Source organism: Dryobates pubescens, chromosome Z, assembly GCF_014839835.1.
Source record: "Dryobates pubescens isolate bDryPub1 chromosome Z, bDryPub1.pri, whole genome shotgun sequence".
Taxonomy (NCBI): domain Eukaryota; kingdom Metazoa; phylum Chordata; class Aves; order Piciformes; family Picidae; genus Dryobates; species Dryobates pubescens.
In genome coordinates, this window is record NC_071657.1 from 132,986,076 (window position 1) to 133,001,473 (window position 15,398).

At 50.2% G+C, this 15,398-nt stretch overlaps 1 protein-coding gene across 1 annotated transcript in view; it reads left to right on the forward strand.

Annotated features, from left to right (window-relative positions):
- The window catches only part of ARHGEF5 (Rho guanine nucleotide exchange factor 5), a gene marked incomplete at its 5' end in the record, with an annotated part of 51,334 nt that extends 36,750 nt beyond the window's left edge, over positions 1-14,584 (forward strand). The window contains 12 exons of the mRNA XM_054177868.1: positions 344-408; positions 640-902; positions 2,240-2,400; positions 4,412-4,564; positions 6,921-7,050; positions 8,604-8,678; positions 9,316-9,405; positions 9,703-9,857; positions 11,729-11,890; positions 12,474-12,544; positions 12,846-12,950; positions 14,314-14,584. Coding sequence (XP_054033843.1) covers positions 344-408; positions 640-902; positions 2,240-2,400; positions 4,412-4,564; positions 6,921-7,050; positions 8,604-8,678; positions 9,316-9,405; positions 9,703-9,857; positions 11,729-11,890; positions 12,474-12,544; positions 12,846-12,950; positions 14,314-14,468 — 1,585 coding nt within the window. The remainder of the gene's footprint in view (positions 1-343; positions 409-639; positions 903-2,239; positions 2,401-4,411; positions 4,565-6,920; positions 7,051-8,603; positions 8,679-9,315; positions 9,406-9,702; positions 9,858-11,728; positions 11,891-12,473; positions 12,545-12,845; positions 12,951-14,313) is intronic.
- Between the last annotated feature and the right edge of the window lie 814 nt (positions 14,585-15,398).

The following is a 15,398-nucleotide window of genomic DNA, read 5'->3' on the forward strand; positions in this document are numbered from 1 at the left end:
GGGTTTGGAGCACAGCCCTGTGAGGAGAGGCTGAGGGAGCTGGGGTTGCTTAGCCTGGAGAAGAGGAGGCTCAGGGGAAACCATATCCAACCTGGTTAATTCTATTCTATTCTAAAGACTCAGGCCTGTGCTCCAGTCTGTGCCCTCTGGGGGAGGACCCCATTACAACAGAAGCATTCCTGTCCCTTTTGGACAGTGGGATTATGGTAAAGCATGTAGAGGTTGAGCTCCTTGGAAAAAGAGGTCCTTATTGTGACAGATGTGTTGCCAAGGTTGGGACAGACCATCTCTGGTGCTGTGCTCTTCCTTCACTCCCCGTTTCTAAATCCTCACTCTCTGACAGGGAGAAGAAACCTGCAGACACGGTGGAGAACTTCAAACGCCGGCACTCCAAACTGATCAACTCCTGTAAGTACCTTCTGCTCCAAGTGCTGTAGTAGTGCTCCATCATCCCTCACCCTTGCACTGAGCACAAAGGAGAGGGGGCTCCTGCCCACATGGTCACAAGGAAGGAAAGCTAGTGGTGGGCAGTGGAGGCAGGGAAGCGAGTCCCCAGTCTGAGACAGAGCTTTCCCCAGGCTGAAGCAGGGGGTGGGTAGCTGCTCCAGAAAGTATAACTGTCCATGCCTCTCTTCACAGCAAGACTGCTCTACCAGGAGTACAGTGATGTGGTTCTGAACAAGGCCATTCAAAGCCAGAAGAGAGTGGACTCTTTTGCAGAGGATCTAGAGTCGAGCTTCCCAAGCTCCCCAAGGCTGCGCAGGAAAGTGCTGTCCCCCCAGGACTCCTATTTGCAGCGTCTGTCAGTCTCCTCTACTGCATCCCTCTGGCAGGACATCCCCATGATAAGGGGCAGCAGGATCCTACTCAATATGTCTCGTGATGAGCAGAAGCTGCAAGAGGTAATGGAGAGGTGTAACAAAGTAGATCATAGAATGGGAGGGGTTGGAAGGGACCTCTGGAGATCGTAGAATCATTAAGGCTGGAAAGGACCTTTAAGATCACCAAGTCCGATCATAACCCAGCTACTGTGACCACTAAACCATCCCCTGAAGCACCACATCCACAGCTTCTTGAACACCTCCAGGGATGGCAGCTCCACCTCATCCCTGGGCAGCCTGTTCCAACTCCTCACCACTCTCTCACTAAAGAAGTTTTTCCTTGTGTCCAGTCTAAACCTCCCCTGGCACAACTCGAACCCATTTCCTCTCCTCCTATCTCTGGTTACTTGGGAGAAGAAACCAACACCAACCTCACTCCAGCCTCCTTTCAGGGGCATCAACAAGTCCAACTCCCCTGCCAGAGCAGGAGCACCTAGGGCAGGCTGCACAGGAACACATCCAGGTGGGTTTTGAAAGTCTCCAGAGAAGGAGACTCCTCCACAACTTCTCTGGGCAGCCTGTTCCATTGCTTCACCACCCTTACAGTGAAGTATTCCCTGATGATGAACTGTAGTCAGCAAGGAGTCCTGAGAAGGGTGGTTAAAATGGAGAGCAAAAAGTTCTGATGTAAGTAATGCAGGTGGTGGAATGCAGAGGTCACCTCTACCCCTGTAAGTAGTATGGGGTGTGTGGTAGCTGTGCTTCAGAAGCAGTTACAGTGCTGATGTTCAGAGTTGTGGAAAAATCATAGAATGAATCCTAGAATGGCTCAGGTTGGAAAGGACCTCAGAGTTCCTCTACTCCAACCTCCCCACCATGGGCAGGGACACCTCTCAACTAGACTCAGCTGCTCAAGGCCTCATCCAGCCTGGCCTTGAACACGCCCAGGGAGGAGGCATCCATAGCCTCCCTGGGCAGCCTATTCCAGAGTCTCTCCACCCTTGTACTGGGGAACTTCTTCCTAAGATCCACTCTAAACCTGATGGATAAGTGATAGAATGAGGGGCAATGGTTTGAAATGAGAGAAGAGCAGATTGAGATTGGATGTTAGGAACCAGTTGTTTAGTATGAGGGTGGTGGAACACTGCAACAGGCTATCCAGGGAGGTAGTTGAGGCCCCATCCCTGGAGATATTCAAGGTGAGGTTCAACAAGCCTCTGAGCTACCTGCTCTAGTGGAGGGTGTCGCTGCTGACTGCAGGGAGGTTGGACTAGTTGACCTTTGTGGGTCCCTTCCACCCCAAACCATTCTGTGCTCATGTTCTGGGAGGTTTCCTTGCGTTGCCCCTCTCTGCTCTCAGATTCCTCCCAGCCTTGTGCAGCGTGCCGATGCTGTTCTCCCTTCTTTCATCCCTCAAGGCCAAATTTGAGCTGATCATGTCTGAAGCTTCCTACCTACGCAGCCTCAACGTGGCAGTAGATCACTTCCAGAGGTCAGCAGAGCTGCAGGCGATGCTCACCAACCAAGAGCGTCAGTGGCTCTTCTCTCGCCTTCACGACGTCCGCGACGTCAGCGCCAGGTGAGCTTTGGCCTTTTGTTTCCAGGGGCTACCACCTTCCATGAAGGCCAGAAGACACAGCCCATCCTTTCCATCAAGAGCATCTCTCACTCCAGCTCTGCATGGTCACAGACCATTGAATTGAATTGAATTGAATTGAATTGACCAGTTTGGAAAAGACCTTTGAGATCATGGAGTCCACCATATCATCCAACACCATCTAATCATCTAAACCAAGGCACCAAGCACCCTATCCAGTCTCCTCCTAAACACCTCCAGTGATGGTGACTCCACCACCTCCCTGGGCAGCACATTCCAATGGCCAATCTCTCTTTCTGGGAAGAACTTCTTCCTAACATCCAGCCTATACCTCCCCTGGTGCAGCTTGAGCCTGTGTCCTCTTGTTCTGGTGCTGGTTGCCTGACAGAAGAGACCAATCCCCACCTGGCTACAACCTCCCTTCAGGTAGTTGTAGAGAGCAAGAAGGTCTCCCCTGAGCCTCCTCTTCTCCAGGCTAAGCAACCCCAGCTCCCTCAACCTCTCCTCACAGGGCTGTGCTCCAAACCCCTCCCCAGCTTTGTTGCCCTTCTCTGGACGCCTTACAGCAACTCAACATCTTTCCTAAGCTGAGGGGCCCAGAACTGGACACAGGACTCAAGGTGTGGCCTAACCAGTGCTGAGCACAGGGGCAGGCCTTCAAGGTAGATAGAGGAATGTATCTACACTGCAGATAAACCTATCCACCACCCTCTGTGAAAGGCATGTCCACCTATTATAGGTACCAGGGCAATGCAAGTCTTGCTGTTACCTTCCAGACAGGGTGGCACAAAGCTCACTGCAGAAGATCAAAATGTTCCAAAGGCTTCTGTAGCCACCTGCTGTTGGGCTCTGCTATGACTAAACTTGAGCAGCTTTGACCTCGAATGAAACCAAATTCATTTCCTGACAAATACAAGATGAAAGAAGCAGCTGCATCAGCCCTGACCAGAAAAAAAGGAGGGGGGGAATGGGAAAAAAAGCAAATTACAGCCATCACTTGACAGAACCTAACATGAATCACTTGAGCATATGTCCATGAAATGTAGGCATGACCCCACCTGCACAGAATCCTGTGTCTTGTAGGATTCTGGTCTGCTTTTCTCCTGTGAGGTTTGGCTACCTGAGTTGCTAAGCCACTAAGGTTTGCTGCTACCTTTTTGTACTTTTTTCTAGTGGGGTCATTCTGGTGATGTCTCCCTTTTCAGTTGTCTCCTGACCATGCCTTTAGAAGTATGAAGAAGTTCTTCCCAGAAAGAGAGACTGGCCATTGGAATGGGCTGCCCAGGGAGGTGGTGGAGTCACCATCACTGGAGGTGTTTAGGGAGAGACTGGATGGGGTGCTTGGTGCCATGGTTTAGTTGATTAGATGGTGTTGGGTGATAGGTTGGACTCAATGATCTCTGAGGTCTTTTCCAATCTGGTTAATTCTATCCCTTTCCCTTTCCCTTCCCTTCTATCCCTTTCCCTTTCCCTTCCCTTCTATCCCTTCTATCCCTTTCCCTTCCCTTCTATCCCTTCTATCCCTTTCCCTTCCCTTCTATCCCTTCTATCCCTTTCCCTTCCCTTCTATCCCTTCTATCCCTTTCCCTTCCCTTCTATCCCTTTCCCTTTCCCTTCCCTTCTATCCCTTTCCCTTTCCCTTCCCTTCTATCCCTTTCCCTTTCCCTTCCCTTCTATCCCTTTCCCTTTCCCTTCCCTTCTATCCCTTTCCCTTTCCCTTCCCTTCTATCCCTTTCCCTTTCCCTTCCCTTCTATCCCTTTCCCTTTCCCTTCCCTTCTATCCCTTTCCCTTTCCCTCCCATCCCATTCCCTTCCCTCCTATCCCATCCCCTTCACCTCTTTTTGCCTCCTGTTCTTCCTAGCTCTTCATTTTCATTGTGCAGGCATTATGCTGCCCCCTAGATTTTTAGAGGCCTGAAGCCATTCCTCCTTCACTCAGTGACACTCCTATTTCCTTCTCCTTTTTCTATGCCACTGCAACCACATGCTGCAGTTTCCTCTTTGACTTGGAGGAGAAGTTTGAGGAGGACATGTTCACCTTCCACGTGTGTGATGTGGCTCTGAAACACGCCCCCGAGTTCCGCAGGGTCTACCTGCCCTACGTAACAAACCAGACGTACCAGGAGCAAACCTTCCAGCGCCTGCTGTAAGTCCTCTTGCTTCTTGCACCCTTCTACCCCCTTACTTCACAGAATCACAGAACTGTCAGGGCTGGGAGGCACCTCGAGGATCATCTAGTTCCAACCCCACCGCCACGGGCAGGGACACCTCACACACAAGGACACCTCACGCTAAATCAGGTTGCCCAGAGCCACATCCAGCCCGGCCTTAAAAACCCCCAGGGAGGCGGCTTCTTCCACCTCCCTGGGCAACCTGTTCCCTTCTGATTACCTCTATGTCCAAATCATGGGGAATGCTGCAGCTACAAGCTGGTGTTCTCACCTAGAAGAACAGGCAGGGACCTTCTTCAGATTGGAAGTTAGGAACAAGTTCTTTACCGTGAGGGTGGTAGAGCATTGCAATAGGTTGCCCAGGGAGGTAGTTGAGGCCCCTTCCCTGCACATATTCAAGGAGGGCTCTAGGCAGTCTGATCTAGTTGAGGATGCCCCTGCTGACTGCAGAGGGGGTTGGACTAGATGAGCTTTGGAGGTCTCTTCCAACCCAGACCATTCTATGATTCTTCAGTTTGGTGGCATTTGGGGACAGTAGGAGAGAGCTGTTGCAAGCTCCTCTCTCCCATAGGAAAGGGAAAGAATATCTGACTCCATTACAAGCTGTTCTCTCTGCCTTCTGCTGGAGAGATTAAAAATTACTGTCCTGGATAATGGCTTTCAGACTGCAAACTTGGAACTTAAAGTAAAGCTTTCAACCTCAACCATTCTGTGACTCTATACTCAAGGAAACTATTGAACTGGCCCTCTAGGAGTCTTTAAGATGCAAAAGCCTGGGGCCAGAGAACACCACGTGTCTACCTCTGGGTAGTGGAGTGGAACATCTCTTAGTCCTTCTCTTCTGTACCCAAGGGCACAATCAAGCATTAACCAGGCATATGCCCAGTCCTGAGGAAGGTTTCCTTGCCACTTCTGTACTGCTTCCCTTTGTAACAGCCCAAGTGCAGTGAAGGTGCAGTGATTCCAGGAGAAGACACTGTTCCTAACAGGCTCCTCAAGCACTGTCTCTGGGTGCTGCTGACTGGCTGAGCTCTGCTCTTGCAATTGATTCTTTTCAGAGGTGGCTCAGTTCCACACAGAAGGGCCCTCCAGGAGTTTGTCTAGGACCCTGTCTCTGGAGATATTCAATGTGAGGCTCAACAGGGCTCTGGGCAGCCTGATCTAGTTGAGGATGCCCCTGCTGACTGCAGAGGGGGTTGGATTGGATGACCTTTGGAGGTCCCTTCCAACCAGAACATTTTATGATTCTATGAGAATGTCTGCTGGGCCTACAACCTTCTTCCCCATAGAATCATCACAGAATCATAGAATGACTCAGGCTGGAATGGACCTTAGAGATCATCTACTCCAACCATGGCCATGGGCAGGGACACCTCTCAATTAGACTTGGCTGCTCAAGGCCTCATCCAACCTGGCCTTCAACACCCACTGGGAGGAGGGAGCCACAGCCTTCCTGGGCAGCCTGTTTCAGAGTCCTATTACCCTTGTAATGAAGAGCTTCCTAAGATCCAGTCTAACCCTGCTCTCCCTCACCTTCAATCCATTAGCCCTTGTCCTATCTCTAGACACCCTGATGAAAAATCCCTCTGCAGCCTTCCTGTAGGATCCCTTCAGGGATTGGAAGGCAGCTCTAATGTCCCCCTGGAGGTCTTCTCTTCTCCAGGCTGAACACCACCAGCTCCCTCAGCCTGCCCTCATAGCAGAGGAGCTCCAGCTCCTGGATCATCTTTGTGACCCTGGTCTGAGATGGCTCCAACAGCTCTGTGCCCTTGTTATGCTGGGGACACCAGAACTGGAAGCAGTATTCCAGGACCTCTTCAAGCACAGGAGCCTGGCTGTTCTAGTGGCAGCTACCACTCCCACACCATTGGCTTTTCATCTGCTACTGCCCAACATGGAAAACTGGATAGCAGTGTCTAGGGGATAAGAGAGATGTTAAGTGGGAAGACAGCTGCTCTGAGGAATAACAAGAGAGGGAATGTAGCTGTTTCCAACCCTTGGAGCTGGACCGTTCAATGTAAGGAAAGAATCCAAACCACCACTCTGTGTGAAAGGTGCCCTGCTGGCAGAGGGGAATGAACATGTAGCTTTTATTCCAGAGGGCTCTGGCAAAAGGAGAAGATATCTACTCATGGTTGGGCTGCTGCCCTATGGCTGTTGGAAACCAGTTTCCTCATACCTCCTCGCCCCAGGGCCAAAACTTGGCTGTTGGGAGTGCTCCAACAGTCAACTGAAATCTGACGCTAGGAAGATTGGTTTGTCGTTTTGTTTTCTCCCCCCCACCAGTTTGTTCTGATTCTTAGATGTCTTCTTTCTTTCTCCCTTGCACAGAAATGGAAATGCAGGGTTCCAACAAGTCCTGGAGAGACTGGAAAGTGATCCAGTGTGCCAGCGTCTCTCACTGAAATCCTTCCTCATCCTCCCTTTCCAGCGCATCACTCGGCTCAAACTCCTCCTGCAGGTAACTGCTCACCCTCTGCCCTCCTGCAGCTTCTGGCAAGAGTCAGAGAATGGTTTAGGTTGAAAGAGACCTCAAAGGTCATCTAGTTCCAGCCCCCTGCCATGTCCCCCCCTGCTAGTTCCACCTCCCACTAGCCCAGGTTGCTCAAGGCTTCATCCAACCTGGCCTTGAAACTCCTCCAGGGAGGGGGCATCCACAACCTCCCTGGACAACCTGTTGCAGTGTCTCCCCACCCTCACTTGTCAATAACTTTCTCCTAATCTCCAGTCTAAATCTGCCCTTCTCAAGCTTCAATCCATTCCTTCTCATCCTATCACTACAAGCCCTTGTAAAAAGTCCCTCCCCAGCTTTCTTGCAGGCTCCCTTCAGTTACTGGAAGGCTGCTCCAAGGTCTCCCTGGAGTCTTCTCTTCTCAAGGCTGAACAGCCCCATCTCCCTCAGCCTGTCCCCACAGGGGAGGTTCTCCAGCCCTCTGATTATCTTTGTGGCCTCCTCTGGATCCATTCCAGCAGCTCCCTGTCCCTCTTATGCCGGGGGGCACCAGAACTGGAGGCAGTGCTGGAGGCAGGGTCTCGGCAGAGCAGAGGGGCAGAATCCCCTCCCTGTCCTACATGCTCTCCCTGCTTTGGAACGCTTCTGTTGCCCACATTGTGAACCTGCCTTTGCAATCCCAAACCCCTTTATCACTGTGCAGATGCCTGCTTTGCATTAGAGCAGCACTAAGAGCTGCCTGTGCCAGCCCCTGTGAGGCCATGCAGTTTGTTTACCATTTAGGACTTTGTTTCAACACTAATTTATCTGTACTCCAATAAATAATTTACAGAGTCTTCTCAGAAGGTTTATGTTTCAGTCCACTTTTTTTGGCTTCCTGCTAAGAAAACAAAGCAAGGCCTTGGTGGCTGCCCTGTGATAGGCAGCCTGCCTCTACTTTTCCCCTGCAACATTGTCTTACAGATGCCTCCCAGACTGGGAACTACTAAGTGGGTGTTAGGAGCTACCACTGGATGTTAGCAACAAGCTCTTTAGCATGAGGGTGGTGGAACACTGGAACAGGTTGCCCAGGGAGGCGATTGAGGCCTCATCCCTGGACATATTCAAGGGCAGGCTTGACAGGGCAACCTGCTCTAGTTGAGGGTGTCTCTGGTGACTGCAGGGGGTTGGACTGGGTCACCTTAGGAGCTCCCTTACAACCCAAACCACTCTGTGAAGTCCCTCATGAATTGAGTTCTTTTTATGAAATACTTCTTTTTGATTATTGGAGCCCTTTTTTATTCTCTGACTAGGGAAAAGAAGTATCAGGTAAGGAATAATCCTGTGTGCAAGGCTGTGCTTCCTATGGCATGACAGTTAACATGATTTAGAATGTCAGGGATGTCCTGTTCAATGCAGCTTATCAGTAGCATCCTGCACCTCAAATATCTGGCCTTGCCTGCACACCTCATCAGGTACCACTGCTTCACTTTCCTTCCCTGTTTCTCTTACTCCTCTCAGCTGCATGTGTCCAGCTTCCCCTGTTTCGTTTATGATAAACATCTTTTGTTTATGCCATGCAGAATATCCTGAAGAGAACAAGGCCTGGCTCTGAGGAGGAAGTGCAAGCAACACAGGCCTATGATGCCCTGGAAAAGGTGAGGCTCCCAAGCTGTTCTGCAGCCCTGCAGGAAGGGATCTGGGGGTTTTGGTTAATGGTACCCTCGGTGTGAATCAACAATGTGCCCTGGCAGCCAAAAGGGCCAGCTGGATCCTGGGGTGCTCCACTACACTCAGCACTGGTGTGGCTTCACCTGGAGTGCAGTGTTTGGATGCAGAAAATATTAGAATGTGTCCAAAGGAAGGCAACAAAGGTGGTGAAAGTACTAAAGGGCAGGACTTGGGAGCAGTGGCTGAGGATGTTAGGTTTGTTCAGCTCAGAGGAGACTGAGGGGTGATCTCATTGCTGTGTACAGCTCTTTTGTGAGGGGGAGCAGAGAAGGAGGTGCTAACCTCTTCTCTCTGGACACAAGGGAATGGCTTCAAGCTGTGTCAGGGGAAGTTTGGATTGGATACTAGGAAAAAGTTCTCCCCAGCATCCCATAGGTAAAACAGCACTTGTCACACAGACTTCCTTAAGGGAGAAGGATGGTATGGAGAAGTTTAATCTGCTCACCTGGGAACATGCTTGGTTTGCAGGAGGGTGCCTAAGGAATTGTCACATACACTGACTCCTGAGGGGCTCCTGGGAGTAACACTGATCCCACCTCACTGATCATCTCTTTTCCTCTGCAGCTCATCAAGGATTGCAATGAAAATGTCCAGCGCATGAAGAGCACTGAGGAGCTGATCTACCTCAGCCAGAAGATAGAATTTGAGTGCAAGGTGAGCTTGTCCATCCTCTGGGCCTTGCTCTGCCCTGATGTCCTTTGTGCCTTTCCTCCAAGTCACTTGTGCTGACCTTTTGCTCTCCTCTCCATTAGACAGAGAACTCTTGAAGCAGAGCATCATGCATGGGTCAGCTCTTGGTCGGTGCTTCCTTTACCCAATCACTTGTGTCACCCACCAGCTGGAGGTGCCTGCTGGAGGGATGGAAGCACCTTTCCTCTAGAGAATGGCAAATCTGCAGATCCCAAACTCCTGGCTACTGCTCCCCTTGACCTGAATCTTTCCCTCTTGCAGATCTTTCCACTCATCTCACAGTCGAGACGACTTGTGAAGTGTGGTGAGTTGACAGCCCTGGACTTCAACACCCTGAGTCCAAAATGGAAAGTCACCACCCGTCCCATCTACCTGCACCTTTTCAACGACTGCCTGCTCCTGTCTCGGCCCAAGGAGTGAGTGCCTCAACACAATTCTTGCTGCCCCTTCTCAAATACCTGTCTCTTTCTGGGTCTGTGCTTTGCTGAAAGAGTCCTTTCCCTCTGCATTTGCCAAGTCACTCTCCTAACCCTCCGTGATGTGAGTATCATGCGATAGTCCCAACTGTGATCATGTAACAAGTTGTCTTCTGGTGCAACACTTATTCTTCTGCTTTTCCAGCTCTGTAATGGGAAACATTTGAATAATAACCATTTCTTCTTCTCCTCTTGCTTGGTAAATAACAGCTGCCTTCCACTGCCTGAAGGGATCCTACAGGAAGGCTGCAGAGGGACTTTTCGTCGAGGTGTCTAGCAGCAGGGAAAGGGGGAATGGTTTGAGCAGGGTTAGACTGGAGCTTAGGAAGAAGCTCTTCAGTATGAGGGTGGTGAGATCCTCAACTACTTCCCTAGATAGCCTGTTGCAGTGTTCCACCACCCTCATACTAAATAACTGGTTCCTAACATCCAGTCTAAATCTGCTCTTCTCTCATTTCAAACCATTGCCCCTCATTCTGTCACTTACCCATCAGGTTTAGAGTGGATCTTAGGAAGAAGTTCCCCAGTACAAGGGTGGAGAGGCCCTGGAATAGGCTGCCCAGGGAGGCTATGGATGCCTCCTCCCTGTGGGTGTTCAAGGCAAGGTTGGATGAGGCCTTGAGAAGCTGAGTCTAGTTAAGAGGTGTCCCTGCCTTTGGCAGGGGGATTGGAGTAGATGATCTCTGAGGTCCCATTCAACCTGAGCCATTCTATGACAGTTGAGCCCTCAGTCCTTGGAAAAACCATATTTAGCAGTTACACCTTCCTCCCAGCAGATGCAAACCTGTGTATATGGCAACAACAGCAAAAACAACCCATAATCAAACAACCCCAAAACCTTAAGAATGGAAAGAAACTAAGCAGTGAGCTTAGGTTGGAGTAGATGGTCTCTGAGGTCCCCTTCCAACCTGAGCCATTCTAGGATAGGTGAATGTGCAAATCACCCTTTGGCAAAAGACTAAGGGAGCTGTTGCTTGGTTGTGTTGGGGTTGTGGGGTGGTGGTTTTGATTTTAAGCAGTAAGCTACCAAATAAAGTTCTGACAGAGCTGTTTTCCCCTTTTCATTAAGTCCCCTCTCTCTGGCCTTGTGAGCCTTCCAGCAAGAACAGAGTGCCTGAAGCAGAGGCAAATCACATCCTGGGCTGCCTCAAAATTGTGTTGTCAGCAGAGCCAGAGAGGTGATTCTGCCACTTTGCTCTGGAGTGCTCTGTACAGGTCTGGAGCCCCAAATACAGGAAGGGCCGTGAACGTGAGCAGGGGGCTGGAGCAGCTCTGCTACGAGGACAGGCTGAGGGAGTTGGGGTTGTTGAGCCTGGAGAAGAGAAGGCTCTGGGGAGACCTAAGAGCAGCCTTCCAGTACCTGAAGGAGGATACAAGAAAGATGGGGAGGGACTGTTTGCAAAGGCCTGCAGTGACAGGATGAGGGGCAGTGGTTTGAAATGAGAGAAGAGCAGATTGGATGTTAGGAGCAGGTGGTTTACTGTGAGGGTGGTGGAACACTGGAGCAGGTTGCCCAGGGAGGTAGTTGGGGCCACATCTGTGGAGATATTCAAAGTGGAGATATTCAAAGAGGCTGGACTGGGCTCTGGGAAACCTGATCTCAGTTGAGGATGTCCCTGCTGACTGCAGAGGGGTTGGGCTAAGTGACCTTTGGAGGTCCCTTCCAGCCCAGACCATTCTATGATTCTGTGAAGACTCGGGAGGAGCTTTTTTGTTCTCCTGACAGCAGGAAACAACACAACCTCACTTTTTTGCAGCCTTCATCACCTTAAAACTCCCAACTTTGTTTTGTTGCTGCTCTTTCCCTGCAGGGGTGGTCGCTTTGTCGTGTTTGACCATGCTGCTTTCTCAGATGTGCGTGGGGAGAAGTGTGAGATGAAACTGCACGGCACAAACAAAAACGTCTTCCGCCTCTTTCTGCTCCAGAATTACCAGGGCAAGAGAGTGGAGTTCTTGTTTCGTACAGAGACACAGTAAGGCCTCAAGCTGAGCCTGACTTTATGCCATTGCCATAGCCAGACACTTCCTGGAAACTTGATGGTAGTCCCCTCAGCTACCAAAATGTTTTTAAGTATCAAATGCAGCTGCTGAGCAGAGGACTTGAAAAGCATCCTGGTGTCATAACGAGCTCCTAATGAGCCACCTGGCTCCTCTCTCAGCATAGTTACTCATCTTATGTCATAACATCCACCTTGCTCCACTTCCATTTTCTCTCCTTCCCCCAAGTATGGCCTTGTTAGGAACAAGTTCTTTAGCATGAGGGTGGTGGAACACTGCAGTAGGTTGCTCAGGGAGGTAGTTGAGGCTCCATCCTTGCAGATATTCAAGGTCTAGCTGAACAAGGCTCTGAGCAGCCTGATGTAGTGGAGAATGCCCCTGCTGACTGCAGAAGGATTTGACTAGATGACCTTTGGAAGTCCCTTCCAACCCAAACCATTCTATGATTCTCCCTGATCCCTCCCACGAGCAAACCTATGCACCCCTCCTCCCCGTCCCCATCATCAGACTGCTGCCCCTCACATTGAATCCTGACACATACCTTGTGATGTTTTCCAGCAGTGAGAAGCTGAGGTGGATCTCTGCTTTGGCTCCTCCACGAGGAGAACTGGACCTCCTGGAATGTCCTGGTGAGACTGCTCTGCTACAACAGCTGTGGGAGTGGGCTGGCTCAGAGGAGTTGGGGTCAGGGTGAGGTGAAACATTCCAGAATGATTCCAAGGGAGAATATTTGCCTTTTTAATTGTAGCTAGAGGAGATACTCCTGGGCTTTCCCTCAGTGCCAGGTACTTCACCTGTTCTTACTCCTCAGGTAGAAGACTTGTAGTATCCCTTCCAGGTCTCTACTCTTTAGTGGTCTCTGGGGCTGATGCACACAGTTTCACCACTGTTTCCTTCTGGTCAACCATTCTGATCTTTCTTCCTGTTTAGATGCACCACAAGTTCAGTGCATAAAGTCCTACAAGGCTCGGGAAAATGATGAGCTGGCTTTGGAGAAAGCAGATATCATCATGGTGATGCAGTACAGCAATGATGGTAAGCAGAAGCAACTAGTGGCTTTCTTCACTTGTGGCCAGGAAGTTGCTCTAGCAGTGTAAAGCTTCAACAACAACAATCAGAAGCCTCTGGTATCCTGATGGTTGGAAAGAAAGGATGAAGAGGGGTCCTAGTGGATGGAAGGATGACCATGAGCCAGCAATGTGCTCTTGTGACCAAGAAGGCTAATGCTAATCTGGGGTGGATTAGAAGGGGTATGGTTAATACCTCAAGAGAGGTTCTCCTCCCCCTCTACTCTGCCCTGGTGAGGCTGAATCTGGAATATTGTGTCCAGTTCTGGGGCCCTCAGTTCAAGAGGGACCTCAGGGAACTGCTTGAAAGAGTCCAGCACAGAGCCACAAAAAATATGAAGGGAGTGGAACATCTTCCTTACAAGGAGAGACTGAGGGAGCTGAGGGCTCTTTAGCTTGGAGAGGAGGAGACTCAAGGGTGACTTCATTTATGTTTATAAAGATATGAAGGGTGAGTGCCAAGAGGATGGAGCCAGGCTCTGCTGGGTGATGCCCAATGACAGGACAAGGGGCAATGGGTGGAAGCTGAGGCATAGGAAGTTCCATGGAAATATGATACTGTGAAATATGAGGAATAACATTTTCACTGTGAGGGTGACAGAACACTGGAACGGGCTGCCCAAGGAGGGTTGTGGAGTCTCCCTCTCTGGGGATATTCAAGACCCATCTGTATGCATTTCTGTGTGATCTGCTCTAGGTGATCCTGCTCTGGCAGGGAGGTTGGATTGGATGACCTTTTAAGGTGTCTTCCAACCCCTAACATTGTGTGATCCAGTGAAGAGAGTCTTCATCTTCAGCAGGACACTTTATTTGGGGGTTGGAGTAAATGACCTTTAAAGGTCTCTTCCAACCCAAAGCATTACACAGACTCTTAGGGGTTAGAAGAGACCTGGAAAGAGCATCCAGTCCACCCCTGCTGCCAGAGCAGAATCACCTAGAGCAGACCACACATGAACACATCCAGGCAGGTCTGGAAGGTCTCCAGAGAAGGACACTCCATAACCTCTCTGGGCAGCCTGCTCCAGGGCTCTGACACTCTCACAGGGAAAAAGTTCCACAGTTCTGTAATTTGGAAGCTGAAAGGGGATCTTTGGGCCTTGTTGAAAGGGGCTGTTTTGGAAGAATAAAAGATGTTGGGACTAGTTTTCCTCATGGCTGGGGCCCTGTCCCTGGATATATTCAAAGTGAAGCTCGACAGGGCTCTGGGCAACCTGATCTAGTTGGGAATGTCCCTGCTGACTGCAGAGGGGGTTGGACTGGGTGAGCTTTGGAGGTCCCTTCCAGCCCAGACCATTCTGTGATTCTGTGTTGTGCTTTTCCCCACCCCACAGGATGGATGGAAGGAGTCAAACTCTCAGACCGGGAGAGAGGCTGGTTCCCCTCAGAATACGTGGAGCTGATCTCCAGCAAACAGGCAAGGCAGAAGAACCTGAAGGAGGAGCAGCGTGTGAAGAATGCCAAGCAGCAGGTCTTCTGCAAGAAATAAGACTCTGTTTGGACCTGTACAGTCTCCCTGCCTTGGGGAAACCACGTTTTGGATGTCGTGCCTCGGAAGCAAACACCTCTGCAGAGAGCGTTACTGCAGCACTTTGACAGACCCAGGTGCTTTGGGCCAAAGAAAGCAGGAATTGGATCAGGCAAAAAAAATCACTTCCCTTCCTCTGTGTCAGCAGGACTGTGGCAGCAGTAGGAGGGGGGAGAAAAAATTAAAGTTGCATGTATTGCTTGCTTTGTGGTAGCAGGGAGGGACTTTAATCAGACAGAGGCCTGGGAATTGGACTTCTCCAAACTACACGCCTGGTTTTGCCCCTGAGAAGCTGCAGGACCTCGGGCGAGTCACTGCAGGATTCTGCCTCGGTTTCCCCGTCTGTGGCGCGGGGGGAAAGCTTTCCTACCTCACTGGATGCTGTGAGGCTAAAAGTGTGCTAAGAGCTCTTGAGTTCCTGAGGAAGGAAGTGCGATGTGCGAAGCACAGTAGAGGTGAGGAGTTTTCCTTTTGAGTATCCTCTTGCTGGTATTGATGCTAAAGAGCTCTGAGTTCCTGAGGATGGTGGTGCTGTGTGCAAAGCACAAGAGAGGTGAGGAGTTTTCCTTTTGATATCTCCCTGGTATTGATCTCCACAGAGTGTAAATTCCATTTAGAACAACTGATCTATTTGATTGTGCAAGCCTACTGTTGGTTGTTTTGGCTCTTTTTTTTTTTAAGATGAGCAAATATTTCCTTGTCACCTAAACTTAACTCTTCTTAAGAGAAAAATCCACTGGATTTAAACCAAAGTTTCTTTTGGAAGCCACTGTGATGATTTCCCCCCACACACACCCCCCTTAAGGAGTACCAAGCTGAAGAATCTCTTTCACAAAGCTCCTTGTCCTGCTTTGAGCTCCTCAAGGTGGAGGACAGAAAAGTGTTTTACCC